At 38.0% G+C, this 19,132-nt stretch overlaps 1 protein-coding gene across 2 annotated transcripts in view; it reads right to left on the bottom strand.

Moving 5' to 3' along the window:
- Positions 1-3,695: 3,695 nt before the first annotated feature.
- The window catches only part of FAM204A (family with sequence similarity 204 member A), a 31,999-nt gene continuing 16,562 nt past the window's right edge, over positions 3,696-19,132 (bottom strand). For both annotated transcript variants that reach the window (XM_082853824.1, XM_082853825.1), the window contains exons 6-8: positions 17,843-17,932; positions 4,199-4,305; positions 3,696-3,896 (exon numbers count right to left, since the gene is read on the bottom strand). In XM_082853824.1, coding sequence (XP_082709950.1) covers positions 3,845-3,896; positions 4,199-4,305; positions 17,843-17,932 — 249 coding nt within the window. In that variant the 3' untranslated portion in view covers positions 3,696-3,844. The remainder of the gene's footprint in view (positions 3,897-4,198; positions 4,306-17,842; positions 17,933-19,132) is intronic.

The raw sequence follows: 19,132 nt of genomic DNA, 5'->3' as shown, positions 1-19,132 counted from the left end.
AATCTTTTGATAGTTCATTGAAATTTACTCCATATAGATTCTACTTTCTAGCAGAAAGTCTCTCACTAATTTAAATCTGAAAACCTAGAAAGATGCTCTGATTATTTCATAATAAAAATTAATTCCTTGGAATGCACGCCCTGGGTTTATAACGACTTAGACTTTTCAAAGCATTTTCAGATCCATTACCATGTTAGAAAGCACTGATACCACAAACACCAATCTACATTTGGTCTTGGAAAAAGATTTTCGTGTACATATTTTGTCCAAATATTACTATTTGTTTCATGAAAGTCAAGGCTAAGACTTTACTAGAGTGTAAATTTTAAGCCAATGAATAAACAGTTGGCTTCAAAAAACATTAAACTGACATGCAAAGCATTTGTTGCTCTGCCAGATTCTAAAAATAAAAGCAGCTTCTGCCAACGTGGAAGAACTTGAGTATTTTGGTTGGTTCTGAATTTGACTACCGGGTTTCACTAAGTTCATTTTCCAAAATGGGGCCTGACGTTAATGTTATACTCTTGTTTCCTCACACATTACCTCTTAAAACAAACTACTCACAATTGGCATCTTATTTAAATATTAACCTCATATATTTTTTATAGTTTAGCAGGACATACCTTTCTAAAAATGTGATATCTTTACCTGACAAATGAAAATCTGAACATTTGAAAATCAACCTTCATATTTAAAAAATTAAGTTCAAACTTGTCTTACGAAGAATAAGCTAAGTTATTAGAATATTTAGATAACATTTTAGACAACAGGTATCAGGGAAATCAGTAGATTTTAAAGGTGCGGTTTTAAGCTGTTAGTCAAGTTCAGGTAACATTTTATTCCTGTCCTTGGCCTGCTCCTCCCTCAGCTGTCTCTCTAAAAAACAATAAGCACGTTTAAAATATGGAGTTTTGAGATTTATGATCAGTTGCAAAAACCTGCTTAACTACTGATTTGCAGTTTTGGCCAAGGTTTTTAAATCTGTCATCAGAACTAATTACAGCAAACCTGAGATTATATATTCAAACTCTTCTTTTGGTGAAAGAATAGAATGTTCTGCTGAAAATCAGAAACACCCTGAGGGCTCCCAAAGAAGAATGCACTATCAATTTTAATTCTCAGAACCAGTGCTGCAAAGCTCAAAATTACTGTTCTTTAGTAAGGTGTTTTAGCCTGAAGTACTCAAACAGTAAACTGTAGTTACATTAATGCCATTACCCATGGCCTGAAACATATTAATCTCAGTTAACAATACCTGACATTTACATTACTAATCTAATTCAGTCATTCTGGTGGTAGTAAATGTACATGTTAAAGCTTTGGGAACTGAAGTTATTACTGATCCAAAAAGAATCTTTATTTCACTGTGACCAGACGGAAAGGACAAATGACTACACTTTGGGGGCAACCTGGGTTTTCTAAGAATAATGTCCCCATTTTAATGCTTTAATGAGTAAAATGTCTAATTCAAATTAAAACATATTAAAAGTAAAGTGTTCCCAAATGACATGCCAGCAGGGTTAACCCAAGAAAACCAGTCCCTTCCTCTCCCTCAAACCCTCTTCCCATCCCACCCCCTCCTCGGCTGCGCTGTTTTAGAGCCTTTCAAAACCCAGGCCCCGAAGAGTGGGGCCTTAGGCGTCATGGCTCCTCTTATCAAATGAATCCCCTGCTACCTGATTCCACCATAATGCCATCTACTCAGGGAAAAAGCTCCCATCCACGTGGGACCTCTGAGTGCGGGAAGTGGGCAACCTCTGGCCCCGGAGCAGGTGGAAGAAGAAGGGTCAGGGGAACTCTGGGTTCAGGGGCTCCCAAATCAGACCCTAAGGGAGGCCACTCCGGCAAGGCCTCAGCACAAGCAGAGTGGGGATGTGCCTGCAGGGGTCACTCACTGCTCTAAGGAAGTGGATCCAGGGGGAAAGGGGGGCAGAGACTGCAGGGAGATGCCTGTGCTGGGGCCCTATGCATGAGAATACTCATACTACCTGCCTGCTCAAAGCAAACATTTTTCATGTTTCAGACAAAACCACTGGATTGTGTAGCGGGTATTTCCCCCATGAAGGATTTTTTCAGAGGAAAATTTCCTATACTCTAAGTCTGTATTCACCTATAAGGAGTTTGAAATAAGATGCTGTAGCTAAGCAGGGTATGATCCACATATCCACAGAACCCAACAGGGAATATTAAATCATAAAATGGTAGATTTTCCAATATTTAGTCTATCTCTCATTATGAATTCGATAAGAGGGCACACAATCTCTTAAAATCTTGCTTGCTCTATTATACTGGCTTTTGTCACCTAAGTGGAAGCAAGATACTATTTTTGTTCTCGTAAATAGCAATTAGTTGCTCACTTATTCCAGAACACACACAAAAAAAATATGCCACCCCAAATAAGTAAAATTTGATTACTGTTTGTAAGTAAATAAAATAATATGCCACCACAAATAAGTAAAATTTGATTACTGTTTGCCGATGCAGGGGACGCAGGTTCGTGCCCCGGTCCGGGAAGATCCCACATGCCACAGAGCGGCTGGGCGCGTGAGCCATGGCCGCTGAGCCTGCGCGTCCGGAGCCTGCGCTCCGCAACGGGAGAGGCCACAGCACTGAGAGGCCCGCGTACCACAAAGAAAAATAAAATAAAATAAAACAAAAATAACAAAATACTACTACTACTAATATCATCATGACTCATTTTCTATGTTCCTGAATTTATATTATCAACCTAGAGAAAGTTTGTGTCGGACAGCAGACACCTCTGATGAAGGCTGAAGAAGGGAAGAGATCTGATGAAAGCCACAATAAGCAGTCCTTCACCTCCACTGGGCACCAAGAGGAGGTGCCAAAATACCTAGGCCTACCCCCAACTCACAACATCCAGCTGTGGTCTTGTCCATCAGCTTGTGACAATTTCTCAAAGCCCCTTCTAGTTCAGACTACGAAACACACTTTCAGTGAAAACCACTTCCCAGGGCACCAATCCCCGTTATCCTCATTCATTCACTCAGTCTCTCCAGGAGTGATGGGGAAGAGGAGAAAAAATAATCAAACCATGTTTGTTCTTAGAAGGTTCAGAGTTACACTGTCTTGAGTTATAACTGTCTAATACTATTATACCAATTTCTCTTCTAAGAACTATCTCATAATTTAAAGAACGACATGGCTGAGAGAGAGATTTAGGAAGACACTTCCAGGCAGGGAACTTGAATTTAAATCATCCTCTAAATACTACATTCTGTCCTTTTTAAAAACTGTGATATTTAATCTGAAGGTACACAAAAATTAATCAACTGCTTTTATTATGTGACTGTGAAATATCAACTCTACTGTCTCCAATAAAGAACCAATAATTACTTTTATAACATTAAGATAAAGTCATTTGTGAAGACAGTATCTTTCTTGCACTTATGACTAATCCATTATAAACAAATGCCAATCTTAAAAACACAGCTCCAGAATAAGTGCAGTTACACTGAGTACAGATAAGAAAGTACAAGGAGCTCATTGGCTATGCTACACCAAGTGGATGAAAAGTAAAATTGATTTTATACTGGAGGTCTATATAAATAAATAAATAAAATCCTATCTTTTTTTTTCCTGTATGTATGCTTAGATTTCTTGTACAAACAACAGAATGCTCCATTTCATTCACTTCAGCAGGATGAACTCTTTAGAAAAAGACTCAAAAAAGATTTGATAATCAACTTCCAAATTTTATGCTTATTTTTTTCTATTTCCATCAATTTTCCAACATAGTTAACATGAACAGGAAAATCTTTCCAGTAAATTAAGCAACTGAAGACTCAAGTGAAGTCTCAAAGGTCTTGAAGACTCTGGCAGGTCACATATATCCCATGTTGCTTTTGGTTTCCCACCTCTTCTTTGCTTCAAACCTAAAATGAAGAATATGAAAATCCCAATTTATTTCTAAATACTTTCCTGAACTAACATGTTTACTAAGCGCCAAAGTAAAATAAACTTTAAAAGTTTTCACATACTCCATCAATTACAAAATAAACATCGAACAGGAGGAAGAAATGCCTCCATATTTATAATCTGATAAACATTCAGCAAAGATACAAAGAATAAAATGAATAACAATTACACACAAACTGGATTCACCAAATATATCACAGGATTTCTGTAATTCCTATGAATTTAGTAGAATTACTAATTTAAAAAATCTTGAACTCACCCCCAGGCAAGTTTCTTCTTTTTTCGAGCAACCTGTGAATTTTCAGCATCCTTTTTGGCTTTTACAAAGTTGTGGCAGGCAATCGCTTTGGCAATTTTTACACCAAGCTAAGAATTACACAGGAGGAAAAGTGAAAATAAATATTCTAGCTGATACAAGAATTACAGTGATACAAATACTCGAGAATTTGTGGGTATGAAACCCATGTCGGCGTTGCTTTAGACATGCTAAGAATAGAAATTCTTATGCTCGGCCCCCAAAACCACCGAATTACAACAAATACAAAGATGTAGCTAGCCCCTATTCTCCTAACCTCCCAACTGTACCAGCCTCCCAGTCTCCCAGATGGAACTCCTTCCCATACTAAGGCCCGTCGAGGGTCCACGAGGGCTGTGGATGAAGATCTTGAAGCGCTTTCAGCATTTCAGTAGGCCAGACAGGAATTTACCCCGATAAGGCTGCACAGGCTGACAGAGACATCCAGTTTCTTTGCTCCGGGCTAGAATTACAGAAACTCAGTATGGGTGTACCCGTTATCTCACGCTGATCAGAAGCTCAGATTGGCAGTCATAGATGTGATTAATAAAACACAGGAAAGCTAATTACTACTTCATAAACACAGTTTGTGTGATGGGCAATCGCTTGTCACTCACTGATAGAAAAAGGAATACAAGGGGTGCCAAGAGGCAAAGAGGCGGGGCACCAGGACCACAGTACCGAAGTGTTCCCTCTGCCAGTCGCCCGTGCGTGCATGCTCCCCCCTTACACCCATCTGCCCCAGTGCTAGAAGGTTGAAGCAGAACAAAGCCTCCTCTCACCCCACCCCCGGAAGACTTCTCTAACTCAACCCAACAGAGTCTTCATTTCTTTATTTCTCTAGCCCTTCAGCTTCTGTGCCATAACCTATGGTACAGCTCTCTGGCCACAGAGCTGTTCCTCGGTGAGCGTCTCCAGGACAGGCATGGTAATCCCCTAGTTTTGGTGGGCTCTGATTTTAAAAATGCCCACCTATATGGATGGCTCAAAAGTATCTGTTAAGAACCCAGGTTAAACAACAAAGGCTAAAAATCTCTTCCTGGTATTTCTTTCCTTTTCTCTCTCTGTACACAGCCTACTGCATTTCAGTAGCCAGCAGACTTGTGGACAAGAGGCAAGGACCCAGAAGCTATTCTCAAGTCAAAGTATTACAGCCCAAGGTTTAGGGACCTGCTGGCCAACAGTGAGGCACGGCAGGCAGTCAGGGGCTCGTGTGTAAGGAGAGAAGCCGACTTAGGAAAGTGAGGTTTGACATGCCCGACACTCCTTTCAGCTCATCTTGGAGAACCGTTTCCTTTAGAATGAAACAAACGAGCAGTCATCAAGCACTGACCGGGGTTTATAAATGAGAACAAAAACAGATCTGATTTTTCAGTCTAGGGAAGAATACACATAAAGAAGGTAAGTAAATGGAAGCAATATGACAATCAAGCCGGCGTGCTGAGGTAGTCGACACCAAAAGGAAAGCCACTGAAGGAAGGAGGGTCGATTGTGGCTGTGAGCCCACCTGGGAAAGCAGACCAACTCGGAGCCTTCCTGACACTCAAGCCAACACTAGCAGCAGCATCTTTTTTCACAAGGACGACATTCATTCAACCAATATCACGAGGGCACAAATGCATTATTTTGCCAGGCACTGTTGCAGGCGCTGCAGATACAGCTGTTAAAAAGAGGGCTTCGGGGGCAGGCGGGGTGGGGGTGGGCAGCTGGGGAGAAGGGGTTGCCAGTTACATCTGACTGCTTCAATCCCGGACCTGTTCTTTTGGCTCTCTTTTCATTTCCAGTTCTTTATTACAGATAAATTCATATAAGTCAACTATAAAAAAGGTTAAGAATCAAAGGGCTGTAGCATCATCGTCTAAGGAGAAAACGAAGCTCTGGAAGAATGCTCTGGAATCATTTATCACGAAGATGGATTTCCTATCAACTGAAACACCATTCACTTGTCATAAATGTAAAAACATCAAGTTACGCCTGTCTGGTTAGGCTAGTCAAAACTGCAGTAACAAACAAACCCCCAAATCTCAGTGGCTGAACTTTTATTTCGTGTTTCACTTAATGTCAGCTGTGACTGGCAGGTCTCTCCATCTTGTGGTGCCGACATCTCAGCACGTGGCTTTCAAGGTGCTGTGGCAGAGGAGGAGATGGCCAGAGGGTCTCACACTGGCTCTTTAATGCTTTAGTCCAGAAGCGCACACAGCGTTTCTGCTCAAAGCCGTCTGGTCAGAACTACTCACAATTCCACCTGGCTGTGAGGCGGCTGGCCACAGGGGTGCTGGGGGACATCAGGGGAACACTAAATGCACCTAATGAACTGTCTACTGTCATAACATGCAGCTTGCCGCCTAGGTTTAAGAGGTACACTGGGTCTCTCCACATTCGTGTAGGATATTTAGTCTCCTCTCTGTCCCCCACCTCCAAAAGATAAAACACAGAACTCAGTATTTGCCTATCTAATTATATTCCTATGTTTTAGACAGCATATGCAAATTTGAAATATGATATAGTTTTGCCAGGATCACCCCCTAACTAAAGTTCCACTCAGCTAGTTTATCTTATATTTAAATTGAGCCTATACTTTTGAGCATGAAACAAAAATGACCTGAACTGTATTTGCCATGTACCATTAACCCCGTGACAAAATTATTTCCTAAAACTGTTGTGTAAATTAAGATGCAGCTTACAGTTTTAGCTTATTGAAATTTCCCAGTATGGATTTTCTGGTTTGGGGATAGACAAACCAAAGAGCATCTCAGTGTGTCTGGACATTGACCGTGGTCATGTGATTTAAATGGGGCCTCTTCAACATGGTCATATACTCTTACAATGTAAAAGATTTTAGTTTTCTAGCAACACGAAGGACAAACCCAGCACAATCAGCATCACAGTGAAGACTGAGAGCACATATGCCACAGAAGACATAGCACAAACTTGTTAAAAAGAATTCATTACAATGTAAGAAACATGTATTTACATGAGAGGGCTCCATCGCTTTGTAGACTAATTAAATATAGTAAATGATTAGGTACGTAGGCCATACGTTCTAGCAGACCTGTTTGTAGGAAAGGTATATTTTCTAACTGTATTTTGCCTGGGGTTAGGTTCAATGAAATGTTCTTTAACTGATGAACATTAAACAAGCCTGGTCTATGCATTTTACAGAAAGAATCTTTTAGCTTGTAATGATGATGAAAAGTCTTATCAATGTTGTGTCCTTCCCATGCTTAAAATGAATGTTTCACTTATTCCTGTGGAGAAAGTAAAAAGAATGGAAATATTTGGAAATATGGAAGGATCATGAGATCTTCTATAGAAGACACAGTTGAGAAGAAACATGTTTTCTCAGGCAAGATGACCAGCCCAAGTTCCAGAAGATAAAAGAATACCGTGCTATGTTTCCGTATTACAAACAAACAATATAGGCCCACAAGAATCCCCCTTCTGCTTCTCTAAAAAGAAAAATGCATCTTCGTGCCCAATGTAAACATCACAAAAGCTTGGTCAATGGTTTTTATATTAAAAAACTGTTTCAGGTCATCAGATAACTATAGCAACACAATGTGGGAAGAAATTTTTTTAACCAAACAAAAATATATACAGAATTTCTTGCATGTGTAGCCAAGTATCAGCATTTTCCATATAGAACATCCAATATTTTGCTGCATTTTAATTAAGGTGTCTAAACATTATCACAAAGAACTGCAAATTGGTCAGAGCAAACGGTAAGGAAAATTAAGCTCTAAAGGCTTTTTATCACCATATTTCAGGAACCAAGGGTGTAAAATGTTCTAATTTGGGATATATTAAAAGCCATAAAAGGTCTTTCAAAAAGATTAATGGTACTTTGCTTGGATTTAAGATAAGGGCTTTAGCTGGTTGGAAAAGCAGGGCCCTGGCTGGACCCTTGAGGCATTCATCTTTACAGCCACTTGGAAGATTTGTAAAAGCGTCTGCATAACCTCAAGCAAATGCACCCGGTGACATTTTTTTAATTCCTTTCAATTTTACAGGTTTAGCATGCGTAAATCATATTGGGTTGTAAAATAGATATAATGGCACATCTTGTAACACAGTAGAGATTTTTAAAAGACAAACTCGCAAAATAAAGTTCATTTTTCTCACTAAACCTTGCCCTACTGAAGTTTGCCGGTAATCATTTGAAGCATCTGATTCAAACAGCTTAATCTAGCATCACTGTAAACTTCTTATCCATTTCATAAAATACTTTACTCATCTTTGAATTACTAGCTTGTAACAGATTTATGAAGTTTTCCTCCCTTCTGAACACTTTCAAGGCACTTATTTAAAAATACCAATTATCATACTTTAACTTTTGATGGAGTAATAGGTCTCTATGAAAAAATATTTATGCCATTCTCTTTTGTTCTTTAAGTAAATGAAAACAGATGTTTTCTGAAGTAAAGCGGAACCATTACTGGAGCACTTAAAGTGTTAAGGTCTTTAATTTCTATATCAGTTTGGTCGACAATTCATGATTGTCTTTACTCGAGCTCAACATTAATGTCAAGCAAGTTACCTAGGAGACGAAAGAGATCAAAGAGACAAAAACCCCTCCAATGTCTGATTAATCAAGCCTGCAAACAGCTTATTTCTTTTCGCCTGCATGCAAGTATGAAAATGAGATTCTGGGAGCCGAACATTGTGCAGATTTGTTCATTCTTATCAGAACAAAGCCAGCGGCAGCTTATTTCATGGATCATTGGCACTGTCATCAGTGCTACACAGAACGGGTGACAGCTCCTCATTTTGAGGCTTGAACAAAATTAGCAAAAAGTCGGCACAAATTAGCCTCTCATCTTTTTGGTAATATGACATTATTCATTTACTTTTTATCCAATTTTTAATTTTTTCCTTGTCAGCTATCCCTTTCTAGTGTCTCCTGCATGGCATCACAAAATGCCTTCTTAGAAACAAGCAGAGAAATAGCCAAAGTTGGAATAACATGCAAAGTTCAAAAAGCAAAGAAGAAAAAGCACTTCCAAGGACTGATGATGCTTTATTTTTTTTTTTTAGTTAACTTTCAAAACTTTGCAAAAATATTAACAGCTCAGAACACCATGCAGTTAAGGTGTTTTATGAAATCGCTAGTATATTTCAATAAAGAAGATGATGTGGCTAATGTATTTCACTCAAACCACAATTTAACATGGCAGGTGCTATAGTAAATTCAGGATGTCTCCACTCGGATTGGTACCTTTCTCTCCACGGTCATACCTGAGATGCCAAAGCTCTGAGGACAGCAAATAAGCTCTGCCATATCCAGTCATTTAAACACTGACTGTAAATCAAGTCTTTCTCTCTCTCTTTCTCTCTGTTAGAGGAAACAGCCCAATTTCACTGTCATCTTAAAATGTGCACACACAGGTTTGCATGTTTGTGTACTACTTACATCTATGTTGTGTGCACAACTGTACAAACACCTATTATTTATTTTTATACCTACAACTTCATTATCAGTTAAATCCAAATGGTTTTTATTTCAAAGCATAACCCAACAAACCCTGTTTTTAAAATACATTATAAGATATATTTGTATAGACATATTACATATATGTGTATGTGTGTGTGTGTGTGTGTGTGTGTGTGTGTGTATGATTCACCTTGCAATTTATAAAAAAATTTTGTATTTGGTCCATGAGGTATGAGAAGATAGACTTTGATTCATATCCTCAACTCTGATTTCATAGCGGAATAGTTTATATAACACCTGGTTTAATGATAACTGTTAAGGCTTCAAATTATATGTAGATTACAGTATTCCAAAGCGGGGAGAAAAGATGTTATACTGTTGAAATCACTCCTGGATAGAGACATTTATATTCAAGCAACTTATTCCATTCATAAGGGAAAAAAGCATTAAAAAATTAACCATAAGCTGTTAGATGCTTTACACAGTCCCCATCAGAAAGACAGTTTTTTTAAAGAACTGTAGTACTGTTTTCAGCAATTTCTTTATCTCTGTTCTTCTAAGTAAGAAAGCTTATTAACAAGCTTTGAACTTAAAATCACATTTACAATAATGTGCCATCAACAGTTTTATAAGCTAATTAGAAAAAGATTAATTAATGACTGGCTGCTAATAAAATGGCAATCATGAAGAAAGAAACCATGGGTGCTAAGCTTCAACTACCACCAATTAAGAGCTAATTACAAACAAATTATATATGTGTTTTGCTGTGGGCTTTAATTTACTAAAATGGTTTTAATTAAAAGAGAAAACATGCTGATTAACTGAACTGCAGAAAAAATCTACAGTATAAACTGTGCTTTGTCTGTCTCTTTAATTAGACTTGTAACGTCTGAATTTTTTTTTTAAGGTTTGTTAAAAGCACAGATAAACATAATTAAATGAGTATAAGGAACACCATTCTAGGTGATCACCCAATCATTCCCCAGAGGTTAAAAGAAAATGTCCTCAGTGCAATGAGATCTAAAAAGCACACCTAGAAGCCTGAGAGGAAAATCCATCCCTCGGTACCATTTTTATAATGCTCCAACTTCAAGGATGTACACCATTTTTTATAGGAAAGAACGTATCTTTAGGTTCCACATAAAGGAATTCAACTAGGCCTTCCCTCACCTGGATAGGCATAGCAGATTTTCCATACGATGTGCTAATTGTTCATCTATATGAAATAACTGAGTTACTTTTAAGAACTAAGGAGAACAAGCCTTCAAAGAATTAAAATCACCATTTAAAGGTCCCGCATACTATGCACAGACTACAAAATGACACACAGCGGAACATCTAAATTAAAAAACCACTGAGAAATGACCAAAGTTAATGAAAGTGAGTCAGTTCTAGATGATCCTAAATGGAAGCACACACCCCTCCCACCCCTCCCTCCGCGGCAGGCAGAGCGCAGCCGGCTTCCCCAGGTGGCTGATCACTGCCAACTAACAAGAGCCTGTTCAGTGAGGGCTTTCTCTCCCTCGTGTCCTAGATTCTCTCCCAATGCTAATCAGTGAAATATACCACAAAGAAACTGGTCCTACACTCTGCTAACTGGAAAGAGAAAAAGAAAGAAAGAAAGAAAAAGTAAGGGATGGAAGTCAGCGTAGGAAAATTTCAAATAGGGGCATAAAACAAATTTTGCCAGAGTTTGCAGGCATTAGATGACTTCGTATGAAATAATATATTCTTCATATACACCCCTGGTACTAGCAAAAAAGGAAATCTCCTTTCTGTAAAAATAAAATGTTGAAATGGAGATATTTAATTTTAAACTCTTAATATGTACAAATGAGTACTATTTAATGCATTTTTACTTTGTTTACCTTACCTTCAGTGGCTAGAAAACACAATAATTAAGAAAATAGAAAGCACCTGCCAGCCTTCATGGGTTCTAATGATAAATTCTTACAATAGCTAACTGGAATACACGTTCAGCTTCATACCTGAACAAATCGTTTTACCTTTGCAATCATGGCTGTTAAGATAGTTCTAAAACTAGTCACAAAAACAGGAAGAAAACAATTTTGCTCTCTGGAATACAGAATAAAGAGTTTAGAACCACAAGACTTGCTTCACTATAATGTCTTTCAATTTAGTCTTTTTCTTGTATGTGATGCAAACACCCTTCCTAAAATACCGAAGCTCTGAAAACAGCACTGATGAGAAGTAACTTCAAACTGATCAAGTTTGGCAGCATCTCTATCTCAAAAATGTAAACAGATGTTTCAATTCTGAACTCTAGATATGAGAATGCTCCAGGTACTTTTTGATGGATAAATCTGTCAAAATTGTACTATTTGGGGCAGGGTTGTTTTCTTTTTTGCACGCGGGGCGGTGCGGGCGGGCAGTGAATTCAAGCTCTTATTCCATCAGACAACATAGCATGTACATCGACATAAAATTAATAACCAAAATGAAAAGGGTGAATTGTAGCCAGAATCCTCCCAGGGAAGCTAAAGCCTAACAACGAACGGTACTGGAAAAGTTCTGAATGCTAGGGCCAAGTGCTGTAGCATCTGAAATATATCTGAGAAAGGACCACTTCTCACATGTTAACATAAAATACAGATGCTATCTCCTCAAATGTGTGTGTGTGTGTGTGTGTGTGTGTGTGTGTGTGTGTGTATCCCTCTCCAATGAGAGTGCCTTCAGATTTTCTAGGAAATGGCTCTAAAAATAGAACTTAGGCAAATTAATAATCTGCCCAAATTTAGAGAGTATTTAATGTACTGAGCTAGGAAAGAATACAACTCAATCAATTCAAACATTAGTTTCTAAAAAGGCCACTCCTACCTTTGTTATTTAAATATTAACAAACTATTACTATTTCAACATTATTAAGTTTACCTATGTTTAGAATCCAAAAATCTAGGTAGTCTATTTAATAAATAAAGTTAAAATTAAATTCTCAGTTTAATTCATACTGCCAATGTAATATTTATCTATGTCTATAAAAAGAATACTATCAAAGTGAGATACTTTTTAAAAATCATTTTATACTTGTGATACCTTGGTTAGGTTCTAAATAAATACTATACTTAACAGCACTAAAGGCTGAAGTCATTGCCTTAGGCCTCCATCCAGAAGTTGCAGCAAAAGAGCTTTAAAATGTGAAACATTTTATTCATTACTCCAAACTGAAAGGTTTTTGGCCTCAGCAAAGATGGTAGCAGATTATAACCAAAATATCTCAGATGGGAATATTAAAACCTTGCAAATTATTTTTTTAATGACTATTCTAAGTTATACGAAATGGTTATAACATTACAACATGAAGTCTGTACTGATGTTTTCAAGGAATTAAGTTTAGCTGGTGCTGCCGAAGGCCATCCTATTTGAGTCACTTACAGAAAAGGCAACCTTGAAGGGCATGAGGTATACAAAGCGCACACCAAATTCACAGGCCACCTCCCTTCCCCGTTCATTTCTGCCCTGACATTGTACAGCTATAACTGAAAGCAACGGACGTAGCTAACGTAGGTGTGACTCATTCGATGCGAGAAACTTGCTGTCTGCTGCCAAACCACGCTGGTTTTTATCTACAGCAGGCTACCACGAAGACGCCTAGAGAAAAATTCTCTTTCCAAAATGGGAGATTCAGCTGAAGTGCAGCTTACTTTATTAAATCTAGGCTTTAGCACTTAATTTTGAGATACTTGTTTCTCCTGGTTTCTACAAATTGGTATGATCTGGATTGTAACAAAGATGGTGTGCCAGAAAAGGCAAGTACCAAAGGATGGCATTTTCGAGGATCACTATCAATGAATGGAATGTCCTTCCAATTCAGGCCTGAGGTTAACAAGCTACAAATGTGCTCAAACACCTGTGTGCATGTGCGCGTGTGAATGTACACATATGACATATATATATAAATAGCATTGTTTAAAAAAAGAACTTTTGTTTTCAAATTAGAACAGTTCATCAGTATGACACAAACCCAGTGGACTTTTCCACTTTAGCTCTCCTCCAAGACTGTTAACAACAAAGAAGGATTTAATCAACAGGAGGGACAGTCCCAAAGCAACCACATTACTACACGGCAAAACCAAACTTGATAGCACAATCTAGCTTTCCAACGTGTGAACTTGAGCCATCCCCCAAACCAGATTAAATACATCTTTAACGTCATCATTAATTTAAGGGAATATGATTCTGGAAAAATATATGCTTGCTGTGTCATAATGCTAGTGCACTGACAGCTTTGTTCTGGCATGCCAGTTTGTTCTGTTTTGTTTTGCCCTGTTTTGAGGAACTGTTTTCAAGGCCCATTCTCAGACATGGCTCTTCTTTTGGCTTCATTTTTCTCAATACTGATGCCACCCTATTGGTTTCACAGGCTTATAAATGTTAAACATCGAAAATTAGTTTCACTTATTATGGTTGGAAAAGGCTTTAAGAACTCTGGGGTCTGTGCCTCTGAGCAAAGGCTTTATCAGCAAGTCCCAGTCACTGCTTCTTAAAAAAAAGAAAACGGTACTGATTAAAAACCCATTTACCTGATTTCCAAAAGGACACCTACCATGCACATATACATTTAATTCATAAAGGGTTTCTGCCCCAAACTCACAATTACTTACTTCGCAAAATCCCATCTTTCATATCCACAGTGATTCGCACCAAGGAGATAAACATGAGAAACTAAACCTCAAACTAAACTATTCATTCAAGAATTCCATCTTGATTACTTTAGTTATTCTTCACGGGTGTTTAATTAACGCGGCATCAGTATCTCTCCAATGTCTGAGTCTGACCAGCAGAAACTTTCCAGATGTTTTTCCACTTATACAAGTAAAAGAAAAGGGCCCAAATTATTGTTTTTCCTTTTAATCAGAATTCTTTAACCCCACACTACATAAATTTCTTTTACTAGAACAAAGCATTATACTTGTACGGAAGTAAAAAGAACACTTGGGGAAAATGTTTACTACCCTTACAAGTGCTAAAAATAGTATAAATTCCTAAAGCAATCTCATTCATATGTCATGAAGTGTGACAGGAAATAACAATTCTTAAAATGGAAAATACCTGGCCAGTATTATGCAATTCCCATTTCTAAAATAGCAGTCTGACAAAACAAAGCACAGAAACTTAATATTCTCAAAGGAAACACAGATTTCTGAGGCCTCGGAGGCACTACTTCTGTTCCCTCTGACAAGCAGCTTCCTGCGGCAGGGAAAGGAGAGCTCACGTGTGGCCACTGATGAGGCAGACAAGGAGGGAGTGAACATGCAACCCTGGTGGACACAAGGCCACTGCAACCCCAGCCCTCCCAGCGCATCACTTAGGGAAACTATATCCAATTCCCAATTGACCAGGTTACTGAGAGATTTAGTATAGATACATAAAAGATTCTAGAATCCGGTATCTCACTGAAGGCACATTTTAGATCTGATTTGCCAGGTAAAGATGATAAGTACAATCAAATAATGTTTTCAAGATCTTACTGTAATAATAATTGTCTTGAGCAGGAAAACAATCAGCAGTGAATACTGAAACTAGCAAGTAAAGAACAGTGAGGAAAAGCATATTTACAGTCTCAAATCATCTCCCATCTCTCCATACGATACTCATAATTATATAGAGAAGAACAGTAACGTTATAGAGGGGAAACCTGGAGACACCACCTTACCCAAATAATCAAAGGAACATAAGCAATAAATTGGACAAATAGATATCACATGCCTCCTGATATCTTGCACTGAGAAGGACACACTATCATGTCTGTGATCTTCCTGCCAAAAAATGCATAACCTGAATCTAATCATGAGGAAGCATCAGACAAACAAAAACTGAGGGGCATCCTACAACATAAGTGGCCTCTACTCTCCAAAAATACTAAGGTCCTGAGAAACAAAGACAGACTGAGGAAACATTCCAGATTAAAGAAGACTAAAAAGACATGACCAGAAAAAAGAAAATTTTCTTTTGCTATAAAGGAAATCAGTGACATATTTGGTAAATCTAAATAAGGTACATAAATTAGAAAGAATGGTAAAGCAAATGTTAACTGTTAACATTTTGCAAATTTTGCAACTTTCTGAAAGTTTGAAATTATTTCAAGATAAAAGATTTTTTTTAAAAAAAATCAAAGTGTTCAACTCTTAAAATTTTAGCATTACTAACTTTACCTAAAAGGAACACAGTGCTGCAGTAAAGTAAATGCTTCTCTCTGAATTCCCCTGGCCTCTGGTATGGGTGCTAAAAAACAGAAAAAAGACAAAAAGAAAAATAGCCAGCCATGGATGGATCACGGGCAGCCCACATTCTAACGTTATAGACCAGGGTTGGCATTACTCTTTCTTCCTTTAGCAAGGCAAAGATCTGAGGAAACTTAGTGACTGAAGAAGCCACTACAATTAACTAACAGCTAACACTGAAATCCTACTGAGTTTGTGGTACCATTCAACACACCATCAAATTCACTGCATTCAAATGTAATACCTGAATCTTTCTACTTGGAAAGAGAATAATAAAATGCTATTATACTCAATGAATGCTATAATCAATGAAATCAAAATATGGTTATTTTAAAGATGAAAAGAGCAATTTTCAAACTGAAAGCACAAGAATATCATAGGCTAGGAGGGATGAATGAATCTTACCAAAAAAAAAAAAAAAAACCTTTTTTAAAATCTCACATTTTTGAAAGGCCACATAACTGCCATTTATGCTGCTTCTTACCTAGGTCCCAAGCTCACAGCTTCCTAATTTTCTTTAGATTAGCCATTAATAAATGCACATACATATACATAAACATTATAAATGGAAGTATCAATATCTAATGTGACAACTGATTTTAAGGCCTAGGGGGATAAAAAAGGCAACCTGTGAATCCCTAAGCCTTGCTTCTGAACTGGTTTTCTCCCCTACATGAAAGTATAAATCCCACAAGATACTTGTGGCCAGCAACCAAAAACAGAAAACAAACAAGCCAACATACAGCCACCAATGGTAGATATTTTGACATCAGCGGATGTAAGAGTGGAATGGTGTTTCCATAGAAGAATTTACTGAAATAGTAATTTCACCACTAGTCTTAGTTTAGAAAAAATGTTCACAAAAATGTGAATAAAAAAGATCAGTGCACGTGCCAAGAGTTTACACAGGTGACCGATGATATTCTCTATGTAATTAAACACCATGGAGTAGTTATAGTTTAAGAATGAGGCAAAGAAGGTAGGGATATATTAAAAAAGAAAGCTTTGATAGAGCTTTCTTCCTAAAAACTAGGACAAAAAAGATTTACAGGGTTTCCCAGGTGGCGCAGTGGTTGAGAGTCCGCCTGCTGATGCAGGGGACGCGGGTTCGTGCCCCGGTCCGGGAAGATCCCACATGCCGCAGAGCGGCTGGGCCCGTGAGCCATGGCCGCTGGGCCTGCGTGTCCGGAGCCCGTGCTCTGCGACAGGGGAGGCCACAGCAGTGAGAGACCCGCGTACCGTAAAAAAAAAAAAAAAAAAAAAAAAAAAAAAAAAAGATTTACAAAACAACGACAAAAAAACATATGCCAATTATGAGCTCTTTATGTGTGACTTTACCTAGCGATACCTGGCAGTCATTCCTAATTGGAGGAATATTCCTCCCAGAGGGTGCAAGTGAGAACCTTCTGATGCCTTGGTACTTGGAAAAAGAATATTCAATATACCTATTAGTTTTATACTATAGACTATAGGTTTTAAAAAAAAGGCTGAAAATTCTTTAGGGTTGAGGCAACTAAGAAAGCATTCTGGGGAGCAAGGGTTAGGAACATGTTGAGAGGTGTGACATTAGAACACACGGCTGCCCTCAGGGAGAGTTAAACTGGGTTAAAGATGCAAATGGAAAAAGAAAGCTAGCCTTTTAATCATAACTGGCAAAAAGCTCTCTGAACTAGATGAAATCTAGGGGTTGAATATTAATCATGGATTATTTCCAGCACAAGATTTAGATCAGAATAATTTAATAACATTAAAGACAGAAATAAAACCCAGCATTTCGAAATAAAAGGTGGATTTAAGAGGGAAGAAAACAGAGAGAAAGGAAAATCTTAGGTCAAATATTTGAATACTGAACTTACTCATGATCACAGAAAGAACATACGCTCATTTTAGAAGATCTGGAAGCACAGAAGAGTGCCATCAGTTGGGCTGACTCACCTCTCGAGTAGCTAGCTGATTGCTGAGCTCCTCAGCCTTCTCAATGTTCCACTCTTCCACAGCCTGGTCTATGCTCTTTTCAAGGCCCGACTAGAAAGAAAAGAAACCTAAAAGTTAGAGGCAAGAAAGAAAGGCAAACATTTGCTAGTAAAGACTACGTCACAGGACCACACCAAACACATTACATATTTAGACTACTTAATTTTCACAATGATCGTATATGGTAGTTGGTACCACTCCCATTTACTGATGAGAAGGTGGTTCAGAGGTATTAAATAACTTAGCCAAGGTCAGGTCATTTCTTGAACTAAGAAAAAGGAGATGCAAATCCAAACTTCTGTGACCCTAAGGACTACGCTTTCCCTTAATAACAATATAATGCTAATGATAATAAGTTAGAAATTATGGCATGCTTATTATGTGGTACACCCTGTGCTTAATACTATAAGAAAGCTCATTTAATCCACATAACAACTCAATGAAATTATACCGTTATCCTGTTTTGAACATGAGGAAACAGAAGCTTAGACTCACTAATTTGGCCAAGGTCACAGCGTCTGTAAATGTTAAAGCCACCATCACATGAATCTAGGTTTGCCCAGAGCCTGTATTCTAAACCACCATTTTCCTCTGCCTCTTTTCACTATGGCCTATTCCTGTAACTTGAGACTTTCATTCAACAGCCCCTCCTAGTCTCTGACGATGGGATGGGTACTAAGTTGGATATTAAACATGGGAAGAAAGTTATATATAAGAATGATTGTACTTTCCTATGGAAATGTTATTTACCAGTTGAAGATACTTCAGGAAATCACAATGAAAATTTTCATGGGCTCACCAAACAGGCTGTGTAGGATACGTCATACTTTATGGAAAGATGCTTCTTAGAGTTAAGTAACTGAGTTTTAGCTTATGGAAATAGTTACTAAAGAAAATATAACTTTTTAAAAATAGTCTAATATATGCTTCTTGGAAGAAAATTTTATCCCAACGATGGCTTATCTAGTGTATCTTCCACATTTTCAGTTAATGGACTTCTCCCTCCTTGACCTAATAAAAGTCGTCCAGGGAATGTCTCTTCCAGCAGTATACTGCTTGATTATACCAGTCAACTAAGAGAAACTTTGCTCCCATGTAGCCTTTATTGAAACAAGATTTTAAAAATGCCCACACAAAACCTGCCTAAAACGATTTTTGGAAACAAAAACCAGCAAGGTTGTCACTGATGTCTGCGTTAAAGTGAAGACTGTTCCTTCTCACAATCCCTCACTCGACAACCCAAAGGCCTGG

The sequence above is a fragment of the Leucopleurus acutus genome, assembly GCF_964270905.1.
Source record: "Leucopleurus acutus genome assembly, chromosome: 14".
Taxonomy (NCBI): domain Eukaryota; kingdom Metazoa; phylum Chordata; class Mammalia; order Artiodactyla; family Delphinidae; genus Leucopleurus; species Leucopleurus acutus.
Note: the sequence above shows the minus strand (reverse complement) of the source record. Positions and strands in the feature narration are given on the sequence as shown.